This window comes from Antechinus flavipes, chromosome 3 (assembly GCF_016432865.1).
Source record: "Antechinus flavipes isolate AdamAnt ecotype Samford, QLD, Australia chromosome 3, AdamAnt_v2, whole genome shotgun sequence".
In the NCBI taxonomy this organism is placed as follows: Eukaryota; Metazoa; Chordata; class Mammalia; order Dasyuromorphia; family Dasyuridae; genus Antechinus; species Antechinus flavipes.
Genome location: NC_067400.1, coordinates 624,909,560 through 624,924,893, shown reverse-complemented (window position 1 = coordinate 624,924,893; position 15,334 = coordinate 624,909,560). Strand labels below are relative to the sequence as shown.

The 15,334-nt window shown below is 53.6% G+C and overlaps 1 protein-coding gene across 1 annotated transcript; it reads left to right on the top strand.

Annotated features, from left to right (window-relative positions):
* The first annotated feature begins 5,605 nt into the window (after positions 1 to 5,605).
* SLC27A5 (solute carrier family 27 member 5) lies at positions 5,606 to 13,083 on the top strand. The gene is made up of 10 exons (XM_051989864.1): positions 5,606 to 6,200; positions 7,639 to 7,848; positions 8,343 to 8,501; positions 9,375 to 9,499; positions 9,769 to 9,963; positions 10,595 to 10,685; positions 10,848 to 11,046; positions 11,177 to 11,274; positions 12,013 to 12,143; positions 12,252 to 13,083. Exons 1-10 carry the CDS (start codon positions 5,621 to 5,623, stop codon positions 12,426 to 12,428), a joined length of 1,965 nt encoding a protein of 654 aa, XP_051845824.1. The 5' UTR covers positions 5,606 to 5,620; the 3' UTR covers positions 12,429 to 13,083.
* The last annotated feature ends 2,251 nt before the right edge of the window (positions 13,084 to 15,334 follow it).

The window sequence follows — 15,334 nt, the reverse complement described above, 5'->3', positions numbered from 1 at the left end:
ATCTCTAGCTCTGTTACCCCATCTCCCCACCCTCGCCTCTTAATTTCCCAGCTTCTGTGCAAGGTATTGCCATTCTCATCATCTTAGTGATTCCAAGACGTGGGAGAAGTCTCTGAAAGCCCCTCTGCCTCGCCACATAAATCCAAAGAGCTCCCAAATTGGGGCGGGGAGTCCTGCCACCACTGCATTTATCGGACTAGGCCCTAACTCCAGCTCCCTGCCTAGCTCAGGCCTGCTACCTATTGAAATTTAACTATCTCATTAGCTACTGTGCATTCAGGCTCTCTATTTACCTACAAAAGTCACCCAAAAGCTCTGCTTCCACCCAAGGGCTTTCACGGTTTCCCTTCTGGTCCTCAGGTTCAAATCCAAACACATGATAGGAATGCTCAATGAAGGCGCTAGTGAGTGAATGAAAAACGTAATTCTCTTGACCTCTAGCACTTTTAAGTTATACACAAAACAGGAAGCCCATGAGAGAGATGAGAGAAATCTTAGTGGCCCCATTTTATGATTTAGGAAACCGAGATATGAGTATCAAGAGTCAAACCTGAGGTGTCTCAACATTTGTCGAGCACTAAACACATTTCAAGCCGTACTCCTTCCACGGGCATCCAGAGACCCAGCCCATGTACAAATGGGACTTGTGGCCCCAGACTCGCCCAGAAGGTGAGCATTAGGCCGCTGAAAGCAGGAGGACCAGGGGCGTGCAGGAAGTTCGCAGTGGGAGTAGAAAGTCCACACATGCCACTATTTCACAACTTGTCCCCCAGGAGACTACGAAGGCAGCTGTGCTGAAAAACAGCTTGGGGTTTTGAGAACAAACTGTTCCTGTCTTTGACCCCAGTGTCCCGCTCCTGGGTGTGGAGCCCTTGGAGAGGTGCCAGCAGAAAAGCTTGATAGTGAGTCGCTTTTCCAATCTCCTTTGGCCTGGAAAACCGGGCTTTGGATGTTTATCCAAATGGGGGTTTCAAAAGTCCTGATCCCCGCCCCCATCCCCATCTGTCCTTGCAACTGGGTCCTCCTGGCTATTCCTGGGCAGAAGGAGCTGGCCATTCCTCCCCTTCCCCCCAGCTGCCGCACAAGAACAGGCAAAAGCAGCAGCTTGTTTGGGTTGGGGGGGACAGTGAGGAGGAGTCTGTGCTAGTCACCCCCCAAGGGAGTGCTCTCCACCAAGGCCCTCGGTCATGTCAAGTAGTTCATCCAAGAAACTTTAGGATTTCATGGAGAGGCAGGAACATGTACTCAAACCCTATAAGAGCAGGGGACCTCTCCATCCACCTGGTGCTGAAACGCTCTCTGTGCTATCTTCCCCCGCTGGGATGTCAGCTCATCACGGGCATGGACTTTCTGGCTTTTTTTTTTGTTTGTATACAGTAAGTGCTCAGAGATAGGATTTCATCTAGAGGCAGAAACATGTACTCAAACCTACCCCCTAAGAGCAGGAGACCTTTCCATCCACTTGGTGCTGAAACACCTTCTGTGCTGTCTTCCCCCGCTGGGATATCAGCTCATCGCAGGCAGGGACTCTCTGGCTTTTTTTCTTTGTATACAGTAAGTGCTCAGGAAATGTTTAAATAAAATTTTGATTCTTTCATTCATGAATAAAAGTGTTATAAAAAGGGTTCTGGACCTTCCTGTGGAGAGCCAGTTCCAGTCAACTGAGGATTCCCTCAGTCTGGTGATTCTCTTGATTCTGTTCATATGGTTCCCATCCCCTGCCATCCTTAACAGCAGACTGGGCCGCCATCTGGAGCATGTCAGAACCGCGGAGGGACTGATTCCTTCCTGGAGCTCCCCTGGCCACGAGCAGTGAATAAGGGGGGGGCTAACCCATGCAGGCAGAGGGAAACATGCCCCAGGGGCGACAAACTGCCTCTGCTGTAGCATAAGGCGGCTCTTTATCTTCCAGACAAAAGTAATTTCAGGGTTCGGGGAGCGCCTGAGGGCACCCGGGGAGGCCTCGTGGGGGGGCTGAGCTGAGGCTTGCAGGGACCCAAGGATCCCAAGAGGTAGAGGTGAGGAGGGAAGGATGAGATGGTGCAAAAGCCTGGAGGCGAGAGGTCATAGGGAACTTAGATCTGTGCTAGAAGGAACTTCAGAGGCCAGACCCCAATTCCCCCAGGGAAGGACCTTGTTCAAAGTCACGTCAGAGATGAGATTTGAACCTAGAACCCAGGCTTTGTCCACTACAAGCTGGAATACAGACTGGATGAGAGGAAGGAATCAAAAAGCAGGTCAGAGAGCTATGCCGGAGCTGGTCGTGAGGGACTTGATTCGCTAGATCCAAGTTTGTCTTGGATTCTAGTGACAAGAGGGGCCCCCAAAGTTTCTCTGAGCAGACCTAGACTTCAGCTCGGTGGGAGCTGGAGTGGCTGTGTGGGCGCCAAGGAGTTCCTCAGGCCCTGCAGGGCCAGGGGGGTCCCAGGGGCCCACACAGCCCGGCACCCACCAGGGGACCAAGAACAAAACCCACCAGGACTCGCCCCTGCCTCACGTGACCGCTCTCTCTGGACCTCTGGCTTTGGACTCCATCTGTCACATCATTAGGACCCTGGACTATATACAGGCAGGCTCAGCAGAGGCAGTGACTCTGGGCAGGTGGGGAGGAGGGAATTGAGCCCCCAGACTCAGCAGAGCTGCCCCAACCTCCCCCACCCATATCTACCCAAGGGTGGGAGGCCCGAGAAGGGAACCAGAGGATGCTTGGGTAATTGGTCACCTGCCTTCCAGCCAAAGGGGGAAAGGCTTCCTTGGGAGACGTTAGATGCTCCCCCTCTCCATCCGGCTCCAAGCAGAGGCTGGGCAAGGCCCACTTATGTCTCAGTCTGGGCTGATCTAGAAGCCTTTCCACTCCTGAGTCGTAGATTTCAGGACTCTGGGGGCTTCTGGGAACTTCAGATTGTATCTGCTGAAGGGCCAATGACCGGCTATCGTGTTGGAGGCAAAGCCGTCTTCCACCGCTGGCCCTGCATCAGGCTGTCCCGCTGGCTAGAGCCAGGGACCGGCCTCCCACGGCCTGAGAGGATGGAGAAGTGGAAAGGGCCTCGGTGGGCCAGAGACAGGCAGCCCAGTGTCACCTCGTGCAGGAGGCGCTCAGGGGAAGCCCTTCTTACTTGGGGATATCGCATGTGGGGCTCCCAGAGCAGGAGGGGGGACAGTGTCTGAGAGGCCCTGCCCCTTAGCTTCCTTCCTCAAGTTTCATCTCCCACCCCTGAAGGGGGATGATATCAAATGGATGCCGGTGGGTTTTGAGTCCAGGCAGGTACCAGCTCCACCTAGGATGCTTGCTGACGGAATGACTTTGGGGTCGGTTCCTTAAGCCCTTCCTGCCTCAGCTTCCTCATCTGTAAACAAGGAATAGTAACAGTTCCCTCCCAAGATGTGGAACACGGGCAGCCGCGTGCCTCAGCAGCCCCCAGACTGTCACGGCCCAGTGAGGCACCCATGGGTGACTCTGGAGGACCCCCGGGCACTGAGACCAAACTGCTAATTTTGCGGGAATTTGGCCAGTCTCATGGACCCGCCCAGGAGCTTTGAGCGGGGGAGGCCCTGGCCTAGGCCCTCAGGGCTCCCCGAGCCCAGTGCCTTTTCACTCACTCATTCCCGCATTTATTTATTCATTTGCGCACATGTGCATCCATTCTCTCCCCCCCCCCACTATCAGCTGCCCTGTCCCTTGTTTCTTGTCTCCTAGCCCTGCCACCCAGCTCTCTGCCCCTGCCAGTCTGGAGGGGGCTCTGGAGATGACCTGGGAGAGCAGCGTTCCTCCATCTCCACTTCCTTGTTGGCTTCTTCCACACCCTCTGCCTCATCCCCCGTAGCTGCTGTCAGAGCAAAGTCGAGCTAGGGAACCTCCACGGGGGACTACGAAGGTCTCTCAGGGAACTGTCAGTCGTGGGCAGTTGGGGATTAGAAATGATTGAGTAGCTGGGCCCGCTGGGCGTGATGGGGCTGGCCCATCCAAGGAAGAGCCCACATGGCAGCAGATGGAACACTCGCCATTTGTCAGGGGCAGGGGGGTAAAGCTCATCCCCGCTGCCACTTTCAAGAGGGGCTCAGGGCTGGAGGCATGGGAGGGCATCTAGCCTTCCCATCCTCCTCTGGGGGCCCCGAGGTACAGATCTGAGACTGTACCTCCTCCAAACCAGAGGCTGCCCTGAGATAGGCACAGTATTCCTTCAGGGTGAAGAGGGGCTGGGGGAGGAAGAAGAAGAGAGAGAGAGAGGCAGAGACAGGAACAGAGACAGAGATGGTGAGAGAAGAGAGAGAAAGAGAGACAGAGAGGAGAGAGACAGACTCAGACACAGAGACTGAGAGACAGAGACTGAGAGAGACAGACCAAGACAGAAACAGACACAGAGACAGAAACAGAGGCAGAAAGACAGAGACTGACAGAAACAGAGACAAAGGCAAGTAGGCATCCAGAGATAGACAGAGACAGAAACAGAAACAGAGACAAAGAAAGGCAGGGACAGAGAGAGACAGACACAGACACAGACAAGGACAGAGAGAAGAGGCTAATCAGAGAGGAGAGAGACTCTCAGGAGGAAATGGGACAGAGACTGAGAAGGCAGGGTCAGAGCCACACAGACGGAGACCAAAAGTCTGAGGTATATAACAGGCCCAATGAAACCAGGTGGAGACAAGAGGGCAAAGGATGACAAAGGGACAGATATGTACCGATAAAGACTGGGGAATCCAGGGGGCTGGGAATCATGGGGACCTGGAATAATGGGGGCTGGGAATAATGGGAGGGCTGAAATAATGGGGGCTGGGAATCATGGGGGCCTGGAATAATGAGGGCTGGGAATAATGGGAGGGCTGAAATAATGGGGGCTGGGAATCGTGAGGGCCTGGAATAATGGGGACCTGGAATAATGGGGGCTGGAATCATGGGGACTGGGAATCATGGGGGCTGGGAATCATGGGGACCTGGAATAATGGGGGCTGGGAATAATGGGAGGGCTAAAATAATGGGGGCTGGGAATCGTGGGGGCCTGGAATAATGGGGGCTGGGAATAATGGGAGGACTGAAATAATGGGGGCTGGGAATAATGGGGGCTGGAATAATGGGAGGGCTGAAATAATGGGGGCTGGGAATCATGGGGGCCTGGAATAATGGAGGCCGGGAATCATGAAGGGCTGGGAATCATGGGGGCCTGGGTTAATGGGGGCTGGGAATCATGGGGGCCTGGAATAATGGGGGCTGGGAATCATGGGGGCTGGGAATCATGGGGGCCTGGAATAATGGGGGCCGGGAATCATGGGGGCTGGGAATCATGGAGGCCTGGAATAATGGGGGCTGGGAATCATGGGGGCTGGGAATCATGGGGGCCTGGATTAATGGGGGCTGGGAATCATGGGAGTTGGGAATCACGGGGGCCAAGAACCAGAGAGGGAGAGACATTGAGAGACACAGAAACTGTCCCAAGGTCTGGAGACCCAGAGGCAGAAAGAGGTGGAGAGCCACAGGGGAGGAGATAGAGAGGGTGGGGGGTGGGGACTGGGGAGGGCCATGGGGCCCAGGGTAGCAGCTCTCCAGCTGAGTTAATCATTGGTGGCTGCTGGGCTCCTTCCCTGTGCCTGGGGCTTCCCCCTCACTTCTAGTGGAGCCACGATGCGGCTCCAGGGAGCAGCCCTGCTCCGGCTCCTGGCCCTGGCCATGCTGTGGCTGCTGCCCTGGCCGTGGCTCTGGCTGGGGCTGCTTCCCGTGCTGCGGCTCCCGTGGCTGCTCCGGCGGCTCCCGGAGGCGCTGGCCCACAGGTTCCCGGCCTGGCTGCGCTGGCTGCCCGAGGACTTGGCCTTTGTGGGCCATCTCCTGTACGTCAACGTGGTCCACAAGGGCTCTTTCCCGTCCTTTGTGGACATGCTCGAGGAGCGGGCCCGGGCCCGGCCAGACCGCCTGCTGGTGGTGGACGCGGTCTCCGGCCGCCAGGTGAGCCTGGGGGAGATGGACCGCCGGAGCTGCCAGGTGGCCCGAGCTATGGGCGCAGCCCTGCACGGGCCCGTGGGGCTGAAGGAAGGAGACGTGGCCGCCCTGTTCTTCCTCGGGCCCCAGGGCATCTCTGCCCTCACTCTCTGGTTCGGCCTCAGTAAACTGGGCTGCCAGGTGGCCTGGATCAGCCCCCACATCCGAGGGCCCCCCCTTCTCCATGCTGTGTGCAGTGCTGGGTCCTGCGTCCTAGTGGCTGACCCAGGTACGTCAATGTGTCATGGAGCCTGACCTTCTGCCCGTGCCCCTGACCCTGATCCGGGTTCTGCCCCTGACCCTGACCCTGGTTCTGCCTTTCTCCCTGACCCAGTTCTGCCCCTGTCCCTGACCTGGTTCTGCCCCTGTCCCTGACCCGGTTCTGCCCCTGCCCCTGACCCTGGTTCTGCCTTTCTCCCTCATCTGGTTCTGCCTTTCTCCCTGATCTGGTTCTGCCTTTCTCCCTGACCCAGTTCTGCCCCTGTCCCTGACCCGGTTCTGCCCCTGACCCTGATCCCCGTTCTGTCCTTCTCCCCAACCCTGGTTCTGTCCCCATCCCTGTTCCTCCCAGGTCCTTGGGTTGTCTCAGAAGGGGCAGAGCTGCTAAGTGCAGGGAGCTGAGTCTGTCCTCCCTGTGCCAGACCGTGCTCAGCTCGGGGCGTCGGGCTTCAGCAGAGCATCAGTGGTCTGGAGGACCTTGGAGGGAGGGTGTCCTGGGGATGAAGGGCCCATCAGATGGGAGGGGGGAGGGGGAGAAAGGGGAATAGTGCCCGGAGGAGAGGACCTCGTTTCACATCTTTGAAAATATGATTTATTTTAAACATTAAAAAAAAATCTCGCATCCCCAATTCTCCTTCTGCCCCCGACCTTCCTAAGGCAACATGGGACAGTTACACGCACGATGCCTGCAGAAGAGCTGTCCACATAGGGAGCTGCAGGGAAAACTAAAGACAGAACGTGAGGGAGGCGCGCTTCCATCCGCATCAGGCTTTCGGTTTTTCGGGGGGCAGCATTTTTCTTGGGGGCCTTCAGATCACCGGCTTGCTCAGTAGCCAAATCTTTCCCGATCCACGTTTCTGAAGGGCTGCGGGTCACCCGCTGCCGACTTTCTGCCTGCCCAGAAGGCAGGACTAGGAGGGATAGGGGTGAAGTGCAAGGCAAGGAAAGTCCCCAGGGGGGACGCGCTGAGCGCCCCATCCCAAGAAGTGTTCAGTCAGGACTAGATGACTTGTCAGCAGCGCAGGGCTCCCCTCTTCAAGGCCACGCAGGGCCCTTCACGCTCAGAGATTCCGGAGCTCACGAGGCCTTTGGATTTCTTAACTCCCAATGTCTCGTTCTTTGAATCTGTCTCCCTGCCTCTCCTCTGTGTCTCTGGGTCTCTGTCTCTCTCCTCTCTCTGTTTTTCTGTGTCTCTGCCTCTATCTCTCTCCTCTCTGCTTTCTCTGTTTCTCTTCTCTCTTTCCATGTCTCTGTTTGTCTCTCTTTCTCTTTATCTATGTATGTCTCTCTCTTTCTCTCTCCCTCTCCTTCCCCCTCCATTTCTTTCCTTCCTTCCCTCCCTCTTTTCCCCCTCCCCTCTCTCTGTCAGATTTTGAGTCTCCTTGTGGCTCTTTCTGCAAGTCTTTACCTCAGTTTCCCCAGGTCTCACTTTCGTTTTTCCTTTCCAGAGCTACAGGAGGCCGTGGAGACCATTCTTCCAGAGCTGACAGCCAAGGGCGTCAGGTGCTTCTACTTGAGCTCCACCTCCCCCACGAAAGGTGTGGAGCCCCTGCAGGACCTCATAGAGGCAGCCTCCTCGGATCCAGTGCCCCGCCAGATCCGAGCTGGAGTCACCAATAAGACCGCGGCTCTGTACATCTATACGTCTGGAACCACTGGTGAGGACGCCTGCGCTGACCGTGACTCGTCCTCGGGCCCCACCTCCATCCCTTGGACCCCAGCGCCTGTTTCTCGGCCACCTGGTCCATCCACCCTGGCCCTCCCCTTTAGGGGAAGCTCCCTGTGGAAGGAGAGGGCGCAGCTGGCACAGGAAGGAGGCAGGAACCATAGGTGTGGAGGGGGATTCTGGGGAATTCCACAAAGAGCCAGAACCACTGAAGGTGATCGAATGACTAAAATCCTGCCTTCTAGAGGAAGACTTTCCTCATCTCCCTCAATGCTAGCGTCTCGCCCCATTGGCTATTTCCAATTAGGTCCGCCTACAGCTCATCTCGAGGCACTCATTGGCCGGTCCCCTATGTTACCCAACTTGCTCTTTATGACAGGAACTATCTTTTGTCATTTTTTCTTATCCACAGCACCCAGCATACATTAAGTGCCTAAACAATGCTTGTGACCTGACTGGGTTGGGCTCTCTCTTTGCACATCCCAGGGTTCCCCAAGCCAGTGATCTTTAACCACTATCGGATCTTCTTTACATCGGTGACACTGAGAAGTTGTGGAGTCTTGCAGAATGACGTCGTCTACACAGCCCTGCCTCTTTACCACGCTGCTGCCTTGCTGGTCTGCATCATGGGCAGCCTAGAGCTAGGTGAGAGCCTTGGGGATGGCTGCGGGGCAGCAATGACCACCTCCAGGCTTGTGAAGGGACAGTGCAACCCCACAGGAATTTGAGCTGAGCTACTCCAGCCTAGCTTGGAGTAACAAGTTCTTTCCCTGGCTTTTGGGGTCCTCGTTTCCCCAGTTTCTCAAAGGGGGAAGCTGGATATGCTGATCTTTACGTTCCTTGAGTGCTCAGCCTCCATTCCCATCTCTAATTGGGCCAGATTATCTGGACTCCTGGCAAGCCTCCTTCCAGGCTCCTGTCCCTCTGACCTGTCCCACTTCTCCAGCAGAGCCCCTTCCTCAAGCCTGGCACTGACCCTTCGGGCTCATCCCTGAATTGGAGCTGGGGGAGGGAATAGGAACTCTGTCTCCTGACCTGGACTGAGGCCTGAGAAATCAAGGAGGACCTGATTTCCTGGACTATGTGGGAGATAAGATGAGAAGGCACTTGATATTAAACACTGGAGCTTTCCTAGCACTTCACTGGGACCTTCTGGGGTGCCCCCTTCCACCTGGGTTCTGGGGATGTGGTCTCCCTCAGTCTTTTTGCCTGTTTGATGGCATTGCTCTTTAGGGAGCTAATCTCTGCCCTGGGCTGCTCCCGAAGAAAGTGTGGCTGTCCCCCAGGTGCAGAGACCCTCCTAGGAGGTTTGGTTGTCGAAAGGACGCCAGACTCCGATTTCTAGGGTCCCAGGCTGCTGCTCCAGCACCCGGGTCGTGGCTTACCTCCCCACATCCCGATCTCCAGAGACTCCACAGAGAAAATGGGTTGTATGGGAACGAGATGAGTTAAGGCCTTGGGTACAGTTGGAGGCCTGCAAGAGACTGATAGTCTGACCAGCCCTCTTCCCTGGCCCAGGGTGCACCTGTATCCTGGCCCCAAAGTTCTCGGCTTCAAGGCTCTGGGATGATTGTCGGAAGTATCAGGTGACAGTCATTCAGTACATTGGAGAGGTCCTTCGCTACCTGTGCAACACCCCTGTGGTGAGTGAGATTTCTCCCTCGACAGGTTATCCCAGGGGAGACCCCAAACTCCTCATCATACAAAGAAAAAACCTCCGGTGATTCCTGCCCAAGGAAATACAGAGGAAACCCCCGACCATATCAAACCAGGGCAAGATTCCTTTCAGGAAAATACTATCTACATATCCTGAAGGGGGATCCTTCCCCAAATCAGCCCCCAGCTCCATGTCTTCCAGGGAGGATCCTTCCCCTCCTCATTTCCTGGGTGACCTTGCTGCTGCTCCCTGCAGAGATCCTGTGACCAAAAGCATCGGGTACGATTGGCCATAGGGAATGGTCTGCGGCGAGAGGTCTGGAAAGAGTTCCTGCAGCGCTTCGGCCCCATTCGAATCTGTGAGGTGTATGGTTCCACAGAGGGGAATATCGGTTTCATTAACTACATTGGACGCATAGGGGCTATAGGCAAGAGCAGCCCCCTACTTAAGGTAAGCGGGGTCCCTCCACACCCCCTACTCTGGGATTTCCACCAACACCCTTGGCTTAAGCAGAAACAGATCCTAGGATCCACAATCTTTTATTATTATTATTATTATTATAGCTCTTTATTTACAAGATATATGCATGGGGAATTTTTCAGCATTGACAATTGCTCAACCTTTTGTTCCAATTTTTCCCCTCCTTCCTCCCTCCCCCTCCCCCAGATGGCAGGTTGACCAATACATGTTAAATATGTTAAAGTATAAGTTAAATACAATGCAAGTATACATGTCCTAACAGTATTTTGCTGTACAGAAAGAATCAGACTTTGAAATAGTATACAATTAGTGTGTGAAGGAAATAAAAAATGCAGGTGGACAAAAATAGAGGGATTGGGAATTCTATGTAGTGGTTCATAGTCACCTCCCAGAGTTCTTTCGCTGGTGTAGCTGGTTCAATTCATTACTGCTCTGTTGGAACCTATTTGGTTCATCTCATTGTTGAAGAGGGCCACGCCAGGACCCACAATCTTGAGGAGCCCTCCCAAGCTCTCAGCCAAAGCCCTTAGCACAGTGCCTGGGATGTAATAAATCCCTATTTCCTTCTGCCTTCTCCCACTTTTCTCCTTGTCTCCCTCAGCTGCTCGCTCCTTTTGAGCTCATCCAGTTTGATACGGAGACCGAGAAGCCCATTCGGGACAAGAAGGGTCGCTGCATCCCAGTGGGGCCTGGTAGGAGGTCAAGGGCTGGAGGCTGTGTCATGGGGCTGGGGTGGGTGGGAAGGAGAAGAGGCCTCCCTCCCCCACCCTCCTCCCAGGCTCAGAGGTTCTGGGCTTCTGCAAATATCTTCCCTGCCTCTGTTTCTCTACCATAGTTCTCTCCCTCTCTCCCAGGGGAAACAGGGTTGCTGGTAGGGCGGATCACCAGCTTGTCCCCCTTCCTGGGCTACCGTGGCTCAGCGGAGCAGACGGAAAAGAAGCTGCTCCGGGATGTCCTGCAACCAGGGGATGTCTACTTCAATTCTGGGGACTTGCTGTCCATGGACGTGGATGGCTTCCTCTACTTCCAAGACCGCATTGGTGACACTTTCCGGTCAGGGGAAAGACCTTCCGGCCTGGGGCTAGGGGGCAGGAATTGAACGGTTTAAGGGGAAGAAGAGGATGTCAGGCCTGGGAGCAGGCCTGATCCTCCTGCCCAAAGACCCCCTCTTGTGTTCCCACAGTTGGAAGGGAGAGAACGTGGCCACACGGGAGGTGGAGGGTGTGCTGTCCTCGGTGGACTTCCTGGAGGAGGTGAATGTCTACGGTGTTCCTGTACCTGGTGAGAAGGGCTGGAGGGAAGAAGTGCCATCCCCTTCAAAGTGAGAGCTTAAGGTTCCTTGAGTAAAGGAAGAAAGGAAGAAAGGCTTTGGGGGAGGGGTGGGCCTGGCCTAGACTGCCGCAGGAGCTGTCCACTCTCCATCGGCTCAACCCCATCTCAGAGGAAGGCTGACAGCTGCTTCAGCAAAGACTGGTCTGGAGTGGGCAAAAAATAGCAGGTGAAGGAGAGGAGGCTGATGGGTAGGAACAGAAGGGACAGGACTCTGAACAGCCTGACTTCTGCTCTTAGGAAGGACAGGTGGGGACCTTTTTTTTCAACCAAAAGAAAGTTTCTTTAAGACCCATAATGACATCAAGGAAAAGAGTTCACCTGTGAGGGATGGTCATTGGTGGTGAGGGGGATTTCTAGTCTGGGAAAGGAGTCTCTGAAGTGGTGCTGACTCAGAAAGACCCCCTCTTGTGTCCCCACAGCTGGAAGGGAGAAAATGCACCTACGTGGGAGGTGGAGGGAGTGTTGTCTTTGGGGGACTCCCTGGAGGAGATGAATAAGAAGCCCCCTTGCCAATATTGTCCCCTTCCTATGTGACAAATCAGACTAGATGGGCAGGAGCCCGAGAATCTTAGATCTGGCCCGTGCTTGGGGATAATGCTTCCAGGCCGGTTGGGAGGACAGGAAGAAGGGGACCGGATGGGAGCAACTCTACCCCCTCATCTCCTCAGTCCCAACGACTACCCACAGGTTGTGAGGGGAAGATCGGGATGGCGGCTGTGCGGCTGAAACCTGGGAAAGCATTTGATGGCCAGAAACTATACAACTTCATCCAGAAGGCGCTCCCAGCCTATGCTGCCCCTCACTTCATTCGGATCCGAGTGAGTGGCTAGCCTAGGACCCATGGAAGTACTGGGAAATCACGGGAGAAAGGAAAGGAGGGGTGGCGATTAAGGGTCAGCCCCGGTAACTCTTCCTTCCTTCCCCAGGACTCCCTTGAGATCACAGGCTCATTTAAGCTCACTAAGTCTCGACTGGTTGCCGAGGGTTTCGACTTAAGTGCCATCCCCGACCCTCTGTATATGTTGGACAGAAAATCTGGGACCTTCCAGCCATTGACTCCAGATATGCACCGTGCCATATTGGATGGAAGCCTCCGACTGTGAAGCCTTTGCTCTACACCTCAAGGCATTCATAATGACTCCTGACTCAAAGTTCCTAAGCCTCTCCCCCAGGGGACACATGCTCCCTACCTAACTCAAGCCTCGGATTGTCTCTGTATGGCTGATGGAAGGGAGGGAGGCAAAGAAGGAATGCTTAACCATTTTATAGACAGTCATTTGGAGGATAGCTTTTCAGGAGCGGGCCAATTGAGTGGGGAAGTAGAGGCAGAATGTCTACTGAATTGATCCTCTTTGGCTTCTTGATCCTCGTTTTGGTGAGAGCATCCCGGTAGCAGCTTCCTTATGCTCCTCAAGCAACCTCACAGGAATCTCTGTCTTGGGGACAGCCTGGGGCAACCCTGGGGAGATGGGGGTGGGGGAGAGAAACTGTCTTTAAACTAAGAAGTCTATGATCTAATATTTCAACACAGAGAGAAAAAAGGGAGAGGAGGGAGGGGACAATGAGAAGGATGCAGGTGACGTGAAGAGGATGGGAATGATGGGGATGAAGATGTTGAGAATGGGAATGCTGCCCCGACAAAAACTGGCATTTCTCTAGTGCTTTGGTTTTTGGTTGCAAAGTCCTTCACGTGCATAACTCAGACGTACACACTGTATATAAATAATTGTCTCAATAGATTTATGACTTTTCCGATGAGGGCAATGTTCATCCTTTTCATTATCGGCATACTAAGCAACATTTCTACAGTTGTTCCTATACATTACGCCTTTTGAGCTCCCTGCTAATCTAGGAATCAGTGGGGTTCAGGATCTATAGCCAGATCTCACTGGATCCTCACCACATCCCTGTGAGTGGGTACCACAGGTAGCGATGTCCCCAAATGGCTCCGAGAGATTCAATGGTTTACACTGAATCCAAGTGTTACAGAGCATGAAGGAGCAGAACAGTCCCACTGAAACAAAGTTCTCCATATTTCAACTGGACCAAGGTCCATTGCAAGGGCTTTCTTATTGGAGCCGGTGAAAGGGGAAATGACTGAGTAAACAACACTTCAAGCTCTCGACATCAATTCATTAAGCACAGCATGTCAACTGCCTCATAAGGACCAGACTCCTCAGCTTAGGCCTGGACCCTGAATATAGGGGGAGACAGACTTTTATGCATTAAAAATAATGAATCAAATAAGGGAACAATTAATCAGGTTTCAGCATTAGGTGATCTGATTTGTCATTGGAGAACGGATTAGGGATTTTCCAAATTGGGAGATAGAGAACAAGTACCTGCAATTTCCTGATCTCAGAAAAAGAGTTGTCCCCCTCCCCGTATTTGTATTCAATTAAAGCAAGAAGGAAAACAGAAATGATTGACAAGTTTTCAGAAAAGATATGAGATCTGTGAGGAGGAATAATTGTGAGAACTCCTTATGTTATTCATTAGATCTGACTGCTCTTCTGGTCAGCGTAATTAGAGAACCTTAATTAGATCCTTAATTAAAGGTCTAAACAACAGATATAGCTACCAGATGATGTAGTATCGGGCTGGACTCAGAAAGATCTGAGTTCAAATCTAGCCTCAGAAAGTTACTAATTGATCCTGGCTAAGTCACTAAGTCCTATTTGCCTCAGTTTCCTCATCTGTAAAATGAACTGGAGAAGGAAATGATAAAAATCACTTTAGTATTTCTGCCCAGAATGGGGTCTTGGAGACTAGGGCACAACTGAAATGGCTCAACAACCACAAAAAGTGGCTGGGGGGTGGGGAGGGATTCAATTTCCCAGCCACGGCAGGGCAACAAAGTTTTCTCCCAATTTCCACAACTGAATACAGTTTTCTCCCAAGACTTGCTCCATAGGTGAATAGAAAGGGATCCGAGCTAGCTCCAGAATGGAGCAGCAAGTCCGTCAGTGTGGGTCATTCCGTGCCCACTGCCTTTTTAATTCCCCCAATCATCTCACTGCTATGTCTGAGCCCACTAGCATTCCAAATGAAGTGTGACTCTGCCCCTTAGCAGGAATGGGGGGCTGTGTCAGCCGCAGTTCTCCCCACTGCCTCAGGTAGCAACTTGTCATCTCTAGACCCAAAAAAGAACCCCCCTCTTCGGAATATACCTGCTCAGTTTCCTCATCTACAAAATGAGTTGGTTGGACCAGATGACCTCCAAGGTCCTTCCAGCTGGAAACCTTGCGCTTCTAGGTGAGGCACTGGAGCTTCTTATTGGCCCTCACCATTCAGACCCAGCTCAAGGAGGGGACGGGTGACCGCCCTTCACATCCAAAGTCTCTGTCTTGCCCAAATTCTGAGTGAGCATCTAGGGCTCAAATACCTGAGCTTTTGGAAAGCCCACAAAGGGGATGGAGGAGGCAATTTCCTCTCTAGTCCCCAGTTAGGCAATCCAAGTCTTGTTTCTCTCTACTCCCATGTCCCTGACTTTGCCAGAGCTCCTCCTCCTCTTAGCATTGTGGAGAACAGCCCCTACAGACCACAGCTCCACTGATCCTGCACAAGCTCTCTGGGAAATGAGCCCCTAAGCTCAAGGGTGCCTAGGCCTGGGCCTGCCCCTGGTCTGCCAGTTTTGTGCCAATGTTCTCAGAGCAAAGAAAGCCACCAAAGAAGGGTCCAAAGGCCTGGCTGCCTCCAGACCTCATCCACAATCACTGAAGGTGAGGCTCCACACCCCAACTTAACCCTGATTTTATGGGGGAGGGAATGCAGGCCCAGAAAGGGCTAGGTCCTTTCCCAGGTCCACCTAGTAAGTGACACAGCCCAGACCACAACTTTAGGGCTGAGCAGAGCTGAAAGGGCTGGAAACCAGCTAAGAAAACTGAGCCAAGAAAGAAGGAACACGGCGCCACATCAACCAAGTCCAAGTCCAAGCCAATGTTTTCTTTCTTCATCCCTCTGCCCATCTCTCACTCACAGGATAGGCTGGCTCCAAGTACACAGCTCC